General features: G+C 34.6%; 1 protein-coding gene across 2 annotated transcripts in view; it reads right to left on the reverse strand.

Moving 5' to 3' along the window:
• Positions 1–7,493: 7,493 nt before the first annotated feature.
• LOC117167879 (activating transcription factor of chaperone) overlaps positions 7,494–18,642 on the reverse strand; it is a 146,208-nt gene continuing 135,059 nt past the window's right edge. For both annotated transcript variants that reach the window (XM_033353113.1, XM_033353114.1), the window contains one exon: positions 7,494–9,283. In XM_033353113.1, the coding sequence (XP_033209004.1) occupies positions 8,418–9,283 (866 nt within the window). In that variant the 3' untranslated portion in view covers positions 7,494–8,417. The remainder of the gene's footprint in view (positions 9,284–18,642) is intronic.

The raw sequence follows: 18,642 nt of genomic DNA on the forward strand, positions 1-18,642 counted from the left end.
ATTTCAGCGAAACGTAATCTGGCTTGGAACTGTCGTAAATGACTCCCTGTAAATGACGACGGGATACTTAAGGAACCCCATGTAATGGAGCGGTCAATAGTTTTGCTCGATCCTCTGACTAGAGCACGTCACTCTGTTCAAAAGATTTGTAAGGATTTTAAATATTTAAGAGTATTTTAAAAGGTTCCAAGGAATTTTCAATTGATTGCAGTAATTTAATATGAGATTTCAAAGGATTTAATACATCTGAGGATATTTGACTAGATTGCAAGGACACCTAAAAATCGACTCATGCATGAAATGAAGAATCACGCCAAACATTAAATTCGCCAACTTCTTCCATTTCTTGCAAATGGGGATCGAGACATAAACAGAAGACCACCGAAGTCTTTCGAAGCTTTCAAATCGGTAATCATCGTACAGCAGAAAACACAAGTCGAATCGTGCATTTTCGGCTTACACGAACTCACAGTGGTAATCATGCACCTTCTGTTTTGTGGCTCCCAAACGATAGGTATGGTGGGGGTAAATTACAGGCTCGATCTGGCAGCTCTGGTACAATACCTTTTTTTTCTTGTGCCTGTGTAAAACGTAAAGTTATAATTTAAACGTATGATACAGGTTTTTCAGTTATTGTAAGGACAGAATGCCTTGCTTTCAACAGGGACCCAAATGGAATTATGGGGCATTTTTCGATATTTTTGTATTATTTCTACACATTCAAAATAATTTCGCTAAAGTCTACGGAAAAAAAGTAATTAAAATACTGAGAAATAATGGAGTTTTGACGGAACACAATTTTGACATTTTGCTTCCAATATTTTTCTATAATTTGCTACCGATTTTATCAATTAATAACATAAATGACAATTTATGTTAACATAACCTCAAAATGTCCTAAAATGTTAATCTTCTTTGAAATCTTCATCAACATTTTCAGTAAAAACCGTTACTTTAACCTCGAATTGTACAACAATTTTTCATCTTCCTTGAAGTCTAATTTTTTTATTAAAAATAACTATTTCTGGTGTAAATGACTAAAATAACATAAGGTTGTAAAAAAATTATAAATCTCTTTTAAAATATAATTTACAAAAAATTAAAAATAACAATTTCTGACGAAAAACACTGACTTAATCCAAACATTCATGCAAACTTTATCAAAATTCTGATATCGTACATTATTTACAATTATGTATCATGTTAAACGAATAATTATTTTATCCTAGCTTTGATAAATAAGTTCGTATATTCATGTTTTCTAACACACATGTTAGTATAAATAATAAATCATGATTCATGGGTAAAAGATGTGACATCAAATTTTTTTATTTATTATTTAAAGATTTTAATCTTGACGCCTTGGTCGTGGTTCGGCCGTAGTGCGCCAGGGAGCGCAGCGATTTGTCTTTCTCGCAACAGGAATGAAGGGTCGAGTGTTTAAAAGAGGAACGGAGGTGGCGAGAAGCATACTTACCTGGCGTAGAGGCTACCGTGATCAACAAGGCGGTTCCTCTAGGGTAATTGATTTCTAGAATTGTGCTAGAAGTATTACAGATCGGTTGAAAGAGCGTTCTAGATATGTCCTAGAATTGTTACATTACACTGGTAACCGAGTTCTAGAAATGTTACAGATCGAAAGTTACAGCGTTCTAGAACCGTTACAGAATTGTTCTAGCGTATGGGGGCTGAGATAGTTACTCGCATGTTCGTAACCTGTTACTAAGTTGTCCTAGAACGCGTTTTTTTGTGTTCTAGAACAGTCACAGATCTATTCTGCTTTAGGTCGTTGAAATAACAAAACTGATTTTATAGGGAAAAACGTTTTGCATAAAAACCCTAGTTTATTGAAATGCACACAAGGAACTATACATTGAAGATCTTTTGACAACAGATTTCATTGACAAAACAACGTACGAGCCGCGTTGACATCACATACACATCTCGATGCGTCGGTTTATATTTTGTTTGATTTTCCATTGCTTGGTAAGCGTAAGAAAGAATTGGCGACGATGCCGTGGTTTGCGACTAGGCAGATGATCAAGTTCGTTGAAGTCGAGAACGGACGCGAAGGAGGTCCGCAGCACCGTAGTTTGGTCGTAGAAAGGACACCTTTTGAAAGATATAAACCCGATGAACGATGATGACGACTGCCTAGAGCTTGAGCAGTTCCGGTTGCCCGCACACATTCATGCATGCCTTGAACCCCCCCCCCCCCCCCCCCCCCCCCCCCCCCCCCCCCCCCTCAACTGCCAGGCTGCTTCACACTATTACATAAGCCCGATTCACAACCGCTCGAGTTTATATGTTGCAACTAAACATACTCCCCGAAAAGGCTGCGATATGAACTGGATTACATACAACGAATGGAGCAGAGTTAGATATAAAGATAGTGAACAAGAAAGCGTATATGTACATTTAGCCAACGATTTCAAACTAAAATACTTTAAAAATTAAAATGAACGAGCTTAAATCTACACCAACTAATTTAGCTTACCGATGTCAATAAAATCACGCAGTTGGCAATAAACATAGTCGGGTTATATTGCGTTTGTAAAGGCCGCTGACAGTCTTCACTGATGCAACTCGAGTGATGTCGTCGCTCCCAGGAAACACCTCGATCATCACACGCAGTGGCCATTTCGTACATCCTAAATTATTTTCCACAATGATAACTACGGATCCAACTTTCAGTTCCTCAGAGGTGGATTTTTACCATTTTTGGCGGGTTTGTAATTCTTTAAGGTACTCCTTGTACTACCTTTTCCAAACATCTTGTTGAGCTTTGGTGATGAGGTTGTAAGTTGATAGTCTGTTATTTGGAACGGATAAATGATGTTTGAAACTCTTTTCAGGTTCTTCCCAAATACCACCAAAATGGGGAGATACAGGTGGATTGAAATGCCACTCTATTCGTTTAGATAAAGCAAAGGATCCTATCTCTTGTTTACATTTTTGAGTGTCAAATAAATTGTAAATCTCGCACAGTTCTTTATTTGCCCCCTCAAAATTGGTACCATTGTTGAGATATAGGTCGCAAGTTCGGTATGTATCGCTTTGGACACCATGCTAATGAAATCACACTCATACGTTTTGAGAAAACTTTGTTGCATCACTTTAGGTCTTTGGCGCATACATTCTACACATTGATGAACTATTTTTCTAACTTGATTTTTTTGTTTAGAATCCAGAACCTTTCGAGAAGAGTATATAAAGTTGTTTGAATACCAGGGTCCATATTAACTTCATGACATTCTCAAATCATCACATTCGTAATCGGATGCTTACTAGGTAATGACAATCGACGATTTCTTAGAGATTTTAGGTTCTTCCAACGTACAAAATTAGCGACAAGCCTTATGAGCCATTGAAATGATGAAACGTGAGAATATATGTAGTCGCACGTTCCTGTACAGAGCAAACAAATACAGCCCTTTAAACCTGGTATTTCAATCGATGGTAATTCAACCAGCCTAGACCATTCTTTTTTAGGACGAACTAACCAACTAGGACCTACAATCCAAAGAGATTTTTTGATGAAATCTTGTGCTAGTTGTCCCCTAGAGAGAGCATCAGCAGGATTATCCTCAGAATTGCCATGCCCCACTGAACTCGATCATCTAGTGTCTGCATATCTGCGACCATATTAGCCTCAAACATCTTTAACAAATGCGGAGCCTTTTTATCCAACAAAGACCATCAGAATTTTTTCTTTATTGGAAACTCGAATTGCGGCTTCGATTCGACGTAGAGTTTCTTGAGAAGCGCCGCTGCACAAAGTTCTAACCGTGAAATCGTGACACTAATTAACGGAGCCACTCTAGATTTGCTACAAATAAGATTAACTGTAATGACACCCTTTGAATCTAAAGCTCTGACAAAAAGACATGCCCTATAACCCTGGAAACTTGCATCACAAAATCCATGGATCTCGACTTTTACTGGACTCACGCACAATAAGTTTCTAGGAATCAAGACAATCTGCAGAAAAGGAAGTTGGACAATCTATGATTCCCGTTTAGTCTGGACGTTTTGAGGTAGCAATTCGTCACAAGTGATTTTATATTTCCAACAATCCTGTATTAGAACCTAAGCTCAATTGCCCTGTAATATTCGGATTTGAACTGTGAATTAGACTCTAACTTTCTTTCAAGTGCGTGTAACCGTTTTAAAGCCCATTGCCCTGTAATATTCGGATTTGAACTGTGAATTAGACTCGAACTTTCTTTCAAGTGCGTATAACCGTTTTAAAGCTTGAGTTCTAAATTCGCCTAATTGGAATTTACTATCACGGAAAGGAAGTCGCATGATGTGTCTACCTGTCGCATCATGCTGAGCGTGATCTACATAATGTTGCTCGCAAGAAATATCATCACGAGATTTCAACGGTTTATGATCAAAATTTTCTATTGCCCAAAAGCGTTCAATAAGTTTGTCTCATTTACTCATTTGAAATTCCTAGTGTTGAAGCTTGATCTGACCTACAGATAATACCGATAAAGTTGCACCTGCTGCTATCAATAAATCAACTGGCTTAGGCACGTGAAATTGAGGATCTGAAAGTTGCAAGTTCTTCAGAATGTCAAATAAATCCTGAGAAAAAGTTTCGTTGGGCACGAGCTCAGCTGTTTTGGGTACTATTAAAAAATGTAATTCTCGTTCAAAATTGTTGTAATTAGAACAGAATGCTAGTTTAATGTAATCGTTAGAAACACTGCATAAACCATTAACCGCTCCATTATTAATTGAGCTGGTCATGCTTGTGGATTTGAAGAGGTGGGAGCTTTTGATTCCTCCCTGCCCTGAAAATGTTCTGAATTGGATGTATTTTTTTCTCTAAATGCAACAAAGTGTGATGATCTCGATCACACTTCTTGCAACGTTTCCTATTCTTGCACGGGAGCGCAGGAGCAAGCAAACTGTTTCGAAACAGTTTCTGTGTCTTTACTAAATTCAAGCGTTGTTGAACCTTCAGTTCGTCAAAAATCGGACATTTGTAAAGATAATGATCTTCATTGCAGTTAATGCAATTGGAGTTTGAGGAACTGAAAGACGAAGTTACGAGTGAACGTGCTTCGACCCTTTTGAATTTACCAGAAATTTGATTATGTTGCTCGCCCACCCGTTTCCTAGCATTGCTACAGCCAATCTATCTAGACAACCCTTTCCAGTGAGCGAAATTTGAATACCGTAGCTTGAATAAATTTATAAAATTCATCTAATGCTGAAAGCTTGTTCTCCTCTAATTCATCTTGCCAACTAGCTAAAATGCCCTGTGGTAAACACCGTTGTAGAATTCTGATTATGATATGCTCCCCAAACTCAACTTGCACTTCGTCTAACATACTAATATGTTGACGCGCTTTATCCACAAGTGAATAAAGTTCGTCGGGTTCTACTTTTGAAAGTACCGGTAGATCTAAAAGGCCATCAAGAAGTCCGACTAAGATCATAAATTTCTGGTCGTACGCCTCTCACAGCGATTCCCAAGCTTTCCCGTAACTTCCTTCACTCGGAGGAAAAGAACTGATTTCATTGCAAGCTGATCCGGTGAGCGCGTTTGCTAATTGAATGTGTTTTACGTAGTCACTAAGATCTGTACGCGAATGCACAAGTGCCACGAAGCTATGTTTCCACATAACCCATTTATCATGACTGCGGTTACAACGTCGTAGTAATTGGCTTTGGTTTCTGAAAATGCATCGAGGCGCGGGTGATTATATTGTAACGCGATGAACTGATAGTTATATTTGAAGTAGTCTTTAAAAAAACTGGTAGTACTAGTTAAACGTAATTTTGCATTAATCGGATTCTAGGTTGAATTGTCGCGATAGTCCTTTGCAAAGTACCCCCCTTTTGCACGATGTAAGATACGCGTGTCTTTTGTTCCGCAGAATGTGCGATTTTGAATAGCTATTAAATCGACCTATTCGCTAAAAATTGCGTTGCCTCAAGTGGTCACAACGAGATTATATACATTAATGTCCCTTTAGAAAAAGGAAGCTACGCAGGAATCGAATTATGAACTTTAGATGCAGCAGCCACTGGATAATGAGTGATACTTTTTGAAAGCGACGTTTTGAGAAGATAATCGATATTTTAGGTTATTCATAGTTTTCGGGAACACGTACACACCGCCGACGTTTCGATGCGCGCGCACTCTTTCCGGAACCGGACGCGCGATTTCCGTGTCGAAACACGCCGAGACCCGCGTGTGTGAGACGCCAACCTATCTCAGATACGAAGAAAATCAAACCTCACAAGAGACACCATGTTGTGATTCACTATTTGCCTTGGCCTTAGTGGCTTGGCAAATTTGTTTTTACACTTTGATTTGACTTGAATTTCACTGCTTTATGCAACATTGAAGATCTATTGATAAAAGATTTTATCGACAAAGGAACGAACCGGCCGCGTTCATATTACACACACATCTCGAAGCGTCGGTTTATATTTTGTTTGATTTCTCATTGCTCGTTGAGCATACGAAAGAATTTGCGACGAGGCGCAAGGGAGCTCCACCGCACCGTGTTTTGGTGGTAGAAACGATACCTTTCAAACAATATGAACCCAATGCGCGATAATGACGACTGACTAGAGCCTGAGCAGTTCTGGTTGCCCGCACACACTCACGCACGCCTTGACCCCTACCCCTTAAACTTTCAGTCGAATTCATACTATTACCTATAGCCCGATTCACAACCGTTCGAGTTTCCAGGTTGCGACGGAAAAACTTCTCGTAATGGATGAGAATGTGATAATTCATTATTTTTTGTGCGATCAAAATCTGAATTTTCTATTTTTCTAATAAAATTCAAAAGGTTGCTTAGACAGTATATTAGAGTCATTAAAAAGTAATGTTTTTCTTCTTGTCACTTTTTCCCATATCACGCTTTTTTTGTCGTCAAAATGCCAGTAGAATTTTAAAATCTTGAAAAAAGTGGTCTCAAATATTTTGAAAAAGCTCTAACTTTTTTCATTTTTCTCAAAAATGGCTGGTGAATAAACTTGATGTTTCTTTTTGATTCCTAAAACTGTGTGCCAAATCAAAATCCAATCCGACTATTCTTTCGAAACTTATCCGGTATACAGACGGGAACAACAACAACGTAGATTGAGGACATCGACAGACAGACACCGACGTGAAAACTTTTTTTTCTGTCTCAGAAGGCCTCAAAACTTCGACATTTGACGACATCCGCGAAAGTCAGTTTTCCCATAAAACTTCTCATTATGGATGAAAATGTAAAAATGCTTAATCGCCATTATGAAAAATTGCATATGATTTCAAGTGATATATTTTAGAATGATTATGCAGTTCTTCGAACTGAAAATTAGACAAATTCTCGTTCAAAACATCAATTCACTGTCACCTCTCGGTTTTTCGGTCCAGCGGCTACCTTGCAGTAAAAATATGGCAATCTTTAAGTAAGTTTTCTTTAAAAACTTTAATAAATAAGGTGTCAGGTGGTAATAATGAAAAGTAAATTACGTATGTTTCCCTACTCATTAACCCATTTATTTGTTTCAATACAGAATCCTCTGTAAGAAAAATGTAAGGTATGTATTGGGATAAACAAGTTTGGAATGAAATCATTCGATACAAAAGATGTGCAAACTAACATTCAGTTGCTTACCCGGGCAGCAATTTTCCGCAAAAAAATGCATCATGGGGCATGCCCGTTTCATACAACTATGTTGCGATTCGCACACGACTAAATCGATCCTAAATGTTACTATCGAATGATATTACACAAATATAATGCAGGAGGTACAAACGTCCATCAATAAAACTTGACCGAGTTACTTCTCTTTCTTTCCATTCACATACTGTTTTCTTTTTGCATCGCAAAATCTGCATCGGTAAACTGTTCAGTCTACTCTTCATTAAACGAAGAAAGAACTGATCTTCACTTCGTAAGTAAAGTTGAAATAATTACTTCATCTGAAAAAGAAGGAGAAGCAAGCCTACGTCTTGAACCTTAAGTACTCGCGCGGGATTTTTATCCTTTAATTCTCGTAAGGATTTCAGCCTTCTTGTTTTAACTTTGGTGCTCAAAACGGTTAAAAGAAAAGAAAAGTTCACGTGATGTGTAATATTAAGAATCGGTAACTATCATAACCCATGCTAGATTGTGACAGTCTGAGCGTTCATTGATCTTCTTTTCAAATGCCCATAGTCTTGTAGAAATCTCAATTGAATTAGCGAAACTCTATTTGATATTTTTTCAACGATAGAAAATTTCAATAAGTGCCGCGCGAGTTTACTTAATGGACGAGCTCAAAAGTGGCTACAATTAAAAAATTAATGGTATTACCCTATAACGATACATTAAAATTGTAAAAGTAAACAATAACGTAATACATGACACGTTTAATTAAAAAAAGGTACGAAATGAGCCGCCTTAACACGTGAATTACTTCATCAGACCCTTGGCTCTGAACAGGTCTCGCATCAGCCCCTTGAGGTATCCAATTTCCCGTTGGAGATCTTTCAGTTGGTCCTGCAATTTGTCATTGTGATTGATCAATTCCTGTTCCTCGGTTAGGATTTCTTTGATCTCTTGCTTTTTCTTCTGCCTATAGCGAGTTGCTGCGTTCTTATTTTGCTCCTTCTTGCGAACTTTCTTGTCCTCAACGGAAGGTCTGGAGTAAGGCTTGCGCCGCGGTTTCGAGAGACTAGAAGGATCTTTCCGCGACTGATGGTTTGGATCATCTATTATCCAGTCAGGATCATCTACGGAGTCCTCGGATGATATGTAACTGGCGCCTGAGCTAGTGCACGGACTCGACGGTGACATGTTTTTCGCACAGCAGCGCACATATTCATCAACGGCGGCTAGTTCTCTTGCTACATCTCCACCTAGCGGTTCTAAAGACAAATTTTCAGCATTCCACTGTTCTGGGATTTGATCTATGAATTGTATCGATTTCTCTATCGGAATGGTTTCAACGGGGTTATTCTCCTGGACTGGATACACAAGAGTAGATTGCAATGGTTGCAGAGTAACGAGCAGGTGTGCTTCGTTCAGATTTTTCATGGGTGGCGGTGACTGAGGAGGCGTCAAGGTGGAAATCACAGGTTGAATAATCTGATGGTGACATGCCTCGACGTCGCCCAACACAGTCTCGAACTCTTGCAATAAAGTCTGGGTGGTGTCCTGGTGATGAACCTTCCCTATGTTTGGATAGATGACCGCCTTGTTCTGACCACATTCTGGGGCTGGTAGTTCTTCAAATATTGGCAAATTAATCTTCTCTTCTAACCAATCCGAAAAGGGTTCTGAAACGAAAAATAGTAGTTGTTACTATTTTTTTAAGCAATATAAGAAATAATGGAAGTAAGGCTTACAAAAAGATTACCGTCAATTATTATTTTTCTCATTTAATAATAACATTAATGTTCATTCATACTTTTGCATAATAACTTCAGATTTCTCTGAAAATATAAATTTTTTATTCGTGAAGTTACATTATACTTTAATAGTTTGCTTAATTATAATAAATTTTTATATTTCTGAACAACAAGACTTTGAATTAAAGTTGTTAAAACTTTTTTATTCGATTTTGACAAATCATTTTAAAAACTTTTATATGATTCGTTCTCGATGACAGGCATGTCCATCGAGGGGAAATACGTAGTGTCTCGGAAGGTGGCTAGAGTGATCATTTGTAAATAGAGTTTTTTGGAATATTGTTTTACGATATAATTATTGCAATAAATTTTGAACATAAAATGTTGGGTACAACTTGGTTACAATATGTAACATGCTAATTAATTTTGTTAATAATTTTGTCCAAGTTAGTAGAATTAACATTTCAGGAGATTGTTACCATTTGATGAAAAAAGTATCGCTTATTTTTATATTTTTTTGGGAATTTTGAACAAATAAATTCCTGTCATACTTTAGTAACGCGATTTTCATTTTTTACTTTCTCGAAACAGAATACTTCTTTCTGATGCCCGATTTCGTATTCTTATTCAGTATCCTGACATCTTAGGAGCAAGTTCATGTTTTTGTGAAAAACTAAAAATTCTATACAAAATCACAAATTAGGACCAATTTTAAAAACCCCACTGAATGAATATTCTCGGGAGCAGCTGAATTTTTTACGACGGCATTTATGTACGGTTATTAAGAAATGTGAAATCTCGAGAAATTGGTTTAAAATTTTACAATTACAGCTTACACTTTATAAAGAAACTGTCAACATTATTTGAAATCAGTATCTTTCAAGACATCTATTTAAAACTAAGGCGCTCATACGTTTTCTTTATTTATCACTGTAAAGTATAATGTAATAATATAATAATTATTCATATTTTAAAATTATTGCAATACTGATAAAATCATATTCCTGTTTTAAAAAGATATAATTTTTTAGCGCAGGGTATCAGTAAACATTTCTCTTTCATTCGAGTTGCCTTTTACAGCATTAAAGTAAAAATATTACAATTCAAATTAGTCGCCCTGAAGCACCTACTTCTAAACGAATATGTGGTACTGAATTCAGGAATGTACGTCACGTGACACGCACCAAAAACCACCAATTTTCTAGCAGCGAGTGGAGGTCTTGGTGGTGTTGAAATCCCATCTGGCGTTTGAGCAATATCGACTCAATTTCCCCTCAGCTCTAGTATATAAAAAATTGAAACGTTTTCACAGTTAGATGATGCTTTACACAATTCTAGTTAAATGCAGGGAAAACACGAATAGTCAAGAATTACGAACGGTCACCCATCTGATCGCTAACCACGCCCGTCCGTGCTTAACGATTATCAAAGAATCGAGAATTCTTGCACAGCTTTTGCCGTCGGTAAGGGTTCGTGTATATAGAAACACAATTTTGACATTGTGCCTCCATGGGTGCATTATTTTTGAATAATTTCTCATACAGTGCATAGTTTTTCAGGTAAGTTATATTGAATTTACAGAAATAATTGGCAAATATAAAATATGTTCCTTACTTCTGTTCAAATTCGTGAGGAAGGACTAATTTTTCAACTAAAAGCCAATAAACGTGGAATCTTTTCATTTTAAAGCTTTTAAAATTGTATAAGATCATATACAATTATTTTAATATTTCAAATTGTTCATTTACAAACTTTAAATATTAAAAATTAAGTAATCTTTCATTTGAGGTACTTATTTGTCTTTTTCGGTTAACAATAATTAGAAATACAGCAGGAAAAATTTTCATTTCAACTATATGATTTTTATCTCTGAAAACTTCTCTTAAATAAAGTGAATGTTAGTCAGACTTAGAAACAACAAATATTTTAATACAAATTGTATTTACTTATTATAAAATATTTATATCCACAAATACTTTTGTATGTCTGTTCTAGAAAAAAGTGTTTTCTGTAATAAAATCATATCAATTTATTATTATAAAGGTATTAGTACGTAAAAATCATTATTTAAATGAAAATTTTCTTTAACCTACTAGTTTTCGTGAGCAGACCAATTCAGATAGAAGAAAAATTAACATTGGGACGCAAATATTTAATTAAACTGTGAGTCTTCATGAAAAAAAGTTAAATTTCGGATTATCTGAAGAATTCGTTTGAAAATATGAGACACGACAAAAACAATAGCAACATTTGATTCGTTATCATTTTTCGTTACTTAGACCATTCTAAAAATAAATTACGTCGATTTAGGTCAAAAAAAATGTTTTTCTAGAACAAACTGATGTACAGATGTATTTTTCCACAGGAAGCCTGATCAACCTCGTTGAACTCTAGTCAGCAGACTCTCCGAAGCCCGAGTAAAAATTCTTAGACTTGATTTCGACTTGAATTGCCCCCAATCAACACATGCTGAAGTCGAAAAGCTTAACTTCAGAATGTCTCATTTTTTAGATGGAGCCTGCTTTAATTTATATCTTGCAGGCAAGTTTCTATGCCTTGAAGACACATATATGTCTTGGGTCGAATTTATATGATTCCAAGACGAGTGATTTATAACTTCGAGTGTATACGTGCCCTAACAAAAAGGGTCATTCTGACTGTCCTAAGAGCTAATCTTTGTTTATGATTAAACAATTTTGTATATTTTTATACAATATATATATATATATATATATATTCCATCAATTTATTTACAGATTTTCATTCATATTATACCTGTTTAATGATGATAACGAAAATGCTGTTTGAAAATTACAATTTTAATTTTTGGAAAAAAAATTTCAGGATTATACTCGCTTAGACCCACAGAGTCTGAATTTGTTTAATAAAAAATAACCAACTTAATAATGACCATGCTAAGTCAGTAAAACTAAAACATGATCTTATGTATTGACTCAGTTTTGAAATGCAATCTGACATCAATGTGTTGCAGTCACAATTTAAAGTTTTAGGAAACCAATCACTTCTATGCATTTACACTTCAGTTTTCTACTAAACTCAAGCTAAAGACTATTTTTGGGAATTTTTTCCACACAAATAATTTTTAATTCATAAGTAGTGTTTCTAAGTAATTTTTACATAAGTCTGGCCTGTTTAAACGATTATTATTTATTTTAATAATTTTTTCCCTCTGTAAGTCATAAGAATTGTGAAAAGGTATTTTTTTTTAGGATAACTAGTACATTAAAAAAATTAATTTGCTAAATAATTTTTTCTCGGTTAATCGTAAAAAAATATTATTTTCTGCAATTGATGACACGTTTAACGATTGGAAAAAATTTCTTTTTTGGTTTGAGATATTTAGCGAGAGTACTCGTTTCTGGATTTTGAGACCGTACGATTAAATAATTGGTATCTAATTTTTTGACACTTCATCTACATAATTATATTTCGGAGCAAGCGAAGTCAGTTTTTCTATATAATGTTTATATTTTGTTTAAGAATCAGAAATCTACAAACAGTAGTAGTAAGTGAAGTGTTGACTGTCTATTCATTTTCGCAGCGTATAATGTAGAATATATAATCTATAATGTAAACATTTCATTCAAAAATCCGCTCTATGTGCTTCAATATATGATTATGTAAATGTCATATGCAAGAAATTAGACAAAAATATTCAACCGTGCGGCCTTAAAATTTAGAACCGGGTACACAATTGCTAAATATATGAAACCAAAAAAGCAAGTTTACCATTAATTGATTTTGTCCTCAATTGCAAAAAATAATATTTATTTAAGATTTACGGAGAACAAATTGTTTAATGAATTCAGTTTTTTTACAAAGTAATAAATATTATGAAGAAAATAACTTAATTTTTAATAATAAACTATAACTTAATAATAAAAGTCAGACTTATGTACAAAGTACTTGGAAACGCTCTACTTATGGATTACATTAGTACAGTGAAACTCAGAGATAGGGCCAGCACAAATTGAATTTCAAAGCACGCGAATGAGAATCATTTCTGGTTTAAATTAAGTGACTTACTTAATTTAATGCAAAAATGAAATTCATCTACATTTAAAATTCATCACCTTGTATTACTGTGTATGCTGATAAGATGCCTTTCTGGTATAAGTAGAAACTTTTCAAAAATATTTGGAAGAATAAAAAATGTGGGGTTTCTAGGAAAAAAATCTCAATTAGACCAAAAGTTATAGTGGAAAATGGTTAGATTCCTAATTCCTAAACATTTTTAAACCCTACAGAGCAAGGCTCTTAACTAATATGCATAAGTGCCACCGGGCACTTGAATATCCCATATAATTAACCCGTTAACCACAGGGCTTTTTTTGCACTACTTAACCACAGGGGGGGGGGGGTCAAATCGACCCGACGCTTTAAAAAATCGAAAACGTGTTCCTAAAAATCTGAAAAAGTTCATGGTTCTTGTTTGAACCTTCTACTTGACGGTACAATCTCGCTATATGTGTTTTTAAAAAATTATTGATGATATATTTAACAATAAACAAATAAACTCATAGAAAAAAAATAGTTTTTTTTTTAATTCATAACTCAGAGACAAATTAATCAAATTGAACGGTTAAAAAAGGAAATTAAAGGGGAAGAATGCGCCTTTCAATAAAAAATGTTGTAAGAAATTTTCACGGAATTAAAAGCCCTAATTTTTGACTTGAACTCATGCATTATTTTAAGTGTGAATGTAGGAAGTTTTGATAGAAATATACACAATTTTCTATGAAAAAACATTTATCTAGTAAAAAAAAATTCTTTTTTTAACTAAATATGTACCCAGAGAACCATGATTTTTCTTATTCAAATAATATAAAGTGAAATCGTAAGGTAAATGCACCTATTATCGTTCGTGCTCCTATTATCGTGCTAACTTGATTGGAATGTAATAAATAATGCATTTTTATACTTTGACTTATAAGGAGTAATAAGTGCATTCACCTTACTCTCGCTAATACAGAAAAAAAGGGAAAAATAGTAAAAATACCCCAACTATGGTCTGACGAAATGTATACGTAAACCACAGGGGGGGGGGCAGTCAAATCGACCCGAACTTCACTTTGACTGAACCCTATAGCTGACTGAAGGATAGAAGCGAGTCGAAACTGTGCGTGAAACTTCTATCCTTGAGTACAATTTTTTAGGTGTGGATAAGAACCGGTCTCCTTGCTTGGTTCGAAAATAGCGGCGATTTGAAATTTCGGCCTGGGTCAATTCGACCCCCCCCCCCCTGTAATTAACGGGTTAACATTGAGAAATTTTTGATCTTCGGAAAATAGTGCTGATACTTCAGGGTTTGATCGCAAATTGCCAAATTTTTCGGTGATTGAAGATGAGTGTCTAAAGAATAAAACCATATCAACAAGTTCCATTTTTAACACTCCCTTACCCTCGCAATATTCCAAATAGGGCCAAAAAGTAAAACAAAAACATTTTTACGTATTATATTTTTAATTTTTAGCATTTTTTTAAATGCGAATAAATACTAGTAAACAATTTGAATATCCGGCATGACTTTTAAAACATTTCTTAATTGTTTGAATAAATGTAACTTATTTAAACAATAAATAATAGATACAAATTATGTAATTATTCAAGAAAAAGTAGTTTAGGATACCAATTTGAGAAAAACTGGACATCTCTGGCTCAATTTTTGGAAACTTTGTAAATAGAAAATAATTCTATGATGTTTTACACAAAATGTAACACACCAAGAAATTACCTACTATTACATTTCAATAAGAAAATACGATTGTTTTTTACATTAATTGGGAATTAATAATTGTTTAAATAATTTACATTTATTTAAACAATTAAACACTGTTTAAACAGTCATGGAAAATATTTAAATTGACCAACGGTAATTATTTGTATAAAAAAGACGACAGAAATTGCTAAAAATTAACAATAATACGTAAAAATGTTTTTATTTTTGGCTTATTTGGGGCGATGCAGGGGGAGGGGCAAGGATGGGTTGCAAATTTTTAGTGAATAATATTTTGTTTTTATCTTCTTCTAAAAATATTAGTTAAGTATATTTAAATGTGGCAAATAAAGTAGAACTAACTTTTGTTCGCTAATTTATGAATAACAATTTTTTGTTATTTATTACATTAAGGATTTTTGGCCTCGACGCGGAACATTTTTATAACTTTACACTGTAAATGGTAAAAATTTAACACCTTTACAATGTTAAATTACAAATTTTGCTTCCTTTACGCTTCACAGTTCCAAACTTTTTTGTTGCTAATACATTTCTTTTGGTAAATCGCCAATTGATAATTAATGGACGTACGAATACAGTCATTTCATAGCGAAAATTGTGTGAAGAAACCAAAAAAACTATATTATACTTATTTAATGTAACGTAGAAACCTGTTTTAGATATGTGGATTCCAAAAATACTGACTTGGGAAGACAGTCGAGCCCCCCGCTTGCCGCTCTTGCCGCAGACTAATCGCATAACCCCGTGTACTGTACACAGAACGCCAGTTTCAAGTGAGAAAAAATACTCTCCACTTTCAATAACAAAAAACAACAAGAACATTTTTGGGAAAAAGCGAGCTAAACTATTAGGCATAATTGCCTTTAGATTATGTGGTTAAAATATTGCGGCCAACAATTCATGAGTTTAGACGTAGTTTCGATGTAGCCAAATTGACAGTCGTTTGAGGAACACTTGAAGATACAGAGGGGTCCCCCGCTTTCCGCCCCTGATCATCGCCATCACTATACTACTGTGTTATTGTATAGCTCGCGCGACTTTCAAGCGAGAAAATACACTCCATTTTCATTTATAAAAACAACAAAAAGGATATTTACGGGAAAAGCGAGCTGTACCGACCGGTGTAATTGCCTTTAGATTATGTGCTTGAAATATGGTGTTCAACAACTCAACCGTTTAGATTTAGTTTTCCCCTAGGGAATTTGACATCCATTTGAAGCACCTTGAGGTCAACATAAACTCGACTCGTGTGAATGACGGCCTCGCTTCGCTTTTACTATTAATATATTTATTGTGAAGTAAATTTGTGAATATATCTGCGTAATATTTTTTATTTTGTTGCATGAAACCACTTTTTGAAAGGTAAATTTAATTATGCTACTGTGTAAAATGCTTTTGGAAATCGCACCATTAAAAATTCACTCAAAGATAGTACACATTCTTAATTTAGTGTTCAAAATAATTGAAACTCCACTGATTCGTCTTCTCTTCTTTACTTTATCTGGACAAATTTTTTTAAGGAATGCTGTATGTATTTTTTTTTAATAATAGGGGATTTCTGATCTAGCGAATGATCCAAAGAAAATATCAAAACCTTAGAAAATTACAAAATGGCTGTTATTTTCCTGAAAATATTTCAACTGGATTTTCTCAAAAAGTCAATCATTAAAAAAATTTGTTTAGAGAATATCGCTGACAATATGCACTAAATTTTTTATAAACTCCGTTTTCAAGCAAACCATTCTTTCAAGTCGAAAAATCAAAATATATGTAATGAGTGAAAAATACAGCATTTAAAAAAACCTGTCAGTTTTCAAGAGATTTTCACAATTGGAAGGTTAATTAAAATAGATCGCGATTGCTAAGATAATTTTTTTCGGCTACTATGAAAAACATATCCCATTATTTTTGTTGTAGAATTATATATACAAGGTGGACACGCTGGGGCTAACCAAAAAGTATGCAACATGTCTTACACGCCAATGCTATTTTTATGGTTATGTATGCCGGGTTGAATAATTTTTGGTAATCCCCAGTGTGTCCACCCTGTATAAAGACCAATTTATTCTGACACCCTAACCTGGGCCTCCCTTCATGATTTGAAATGGAATCGGTCTTATACGTTACGATTGGTTAGAAATCAAAGAATTATTTTTTGAGGTGAAATAAACAATGGTAAAAATACCTTGAGGTGCTGAATTTCGCAAATTGAAAGAATATTTATTCACACAGTATGACTAATTTGGTAGATCTATAGATTGTCCAATACATAGAATTTATTTATTTTTTTCGCAGAATTGAATGGTGCTATTAGTTTCTCCATATCTCGGAATATTGAAACAAATTGTTTAAGTAGAAATTGTTTCATTAAAAAAAAAACAACCATTTTTACACCACAATGCGTGGTGGAATTTAAAAAAACTTTTAAGGTCATGTGACGAGTGGGTCACGTGACCTGGTTCCTACCTTATCCTCACTTTTTTAATTTCCCAACTTATTTTCACACGAAGCCCCACAGCCAGTTGAAAATTTGGGATAATAAATAAGAAGCACTAAGAAAGGTGGGCCTTTTCCTAAATTTTAATTATTATGAAAAAAGCAAAGAAAATTATTTACAAAAAAAACTTTTTTCATAATTATACAAATTTAGGACCAGGCCCACCATTCATAGTGCTTCTTGTTTAGTATGCCAAATTTTCTACTCGATGTAGCGTTTCGTGTGATAATAAGTTGGGAAATAAACTAAGTCGCGGTAAGGTAGGAATCTGATCACTTGACACCTCATCACATGGTATTAAGCCAGTAAAACGTGTTTTGAAAAATGTTGCACTTACATAACTGTGATAAAGTTTGTATCACGTTATGACTTTGGGGCATTATTTCTAAAGTGTATAACCACTCTAAAAATCAAAGTTGCCCGCTCTCAGTCAAACTTGGAAAAATGTGTTGTAACATTGGATACTAGTTTATGGGGATAAATGCTGTCATTTGAATAACTATTTACGGAGGTCTAGTGGGGGAAAATTATGCCAGCATAGTTTCCATAAGGTTTTACAGGGTCTTTCTAGTGGTCATTAGCACTCAGCCCAACACTAAACTAGTAATCTAATAAGCTAGTAATCTAAGTGCCCGCATCAATTGTACTTCAAGGGAAATTCATAATACGTTATATGGGACCTATAATAAACGTATAAATGAATTATGTGCGTTTATACTCTTATGTCCAATAATTCGAAGTTTTTTCGGCCCCGGAGCCCTTCAAATTAGCGAGGTTTCACTGTGTATAATTACCGTGAGTCAATAATTACAAAAATAAGGAAACAAGCATTATTTTTCTTTCTAAATTAAGGTGTTACCCATGCGAATGGTATCAAACTTTTGGTATAAAATGAATCTTTTTGGTTTGATGAAAATTCATGTATCTTGCATGAAAAAGTAGCTTGGAAAATATTTGCGTCATCTGCGAGCAATGGCATTTGCTAAAATTACACCTGCTTGCAGGACAGTGCTTGAATGTGAATGTATAAGG

This window comes from Belonocnema kinseyi, chromosome 2, assembly GCF_010883055.1.
Source record: "Belonocnema kinseyi isolate 2016_QV_RU_SX_M_011 chromosome 2, B_treatae_v1, whole genome shotgun sequence".
Classification (NCBI taxonomy): domain Eukaryota; kingdom Metazoa; phylum Arthropoda; class Insecta; order Hymenoptera; family Cynipidae; genus Belonocnema; species Belonocnema kinseyi.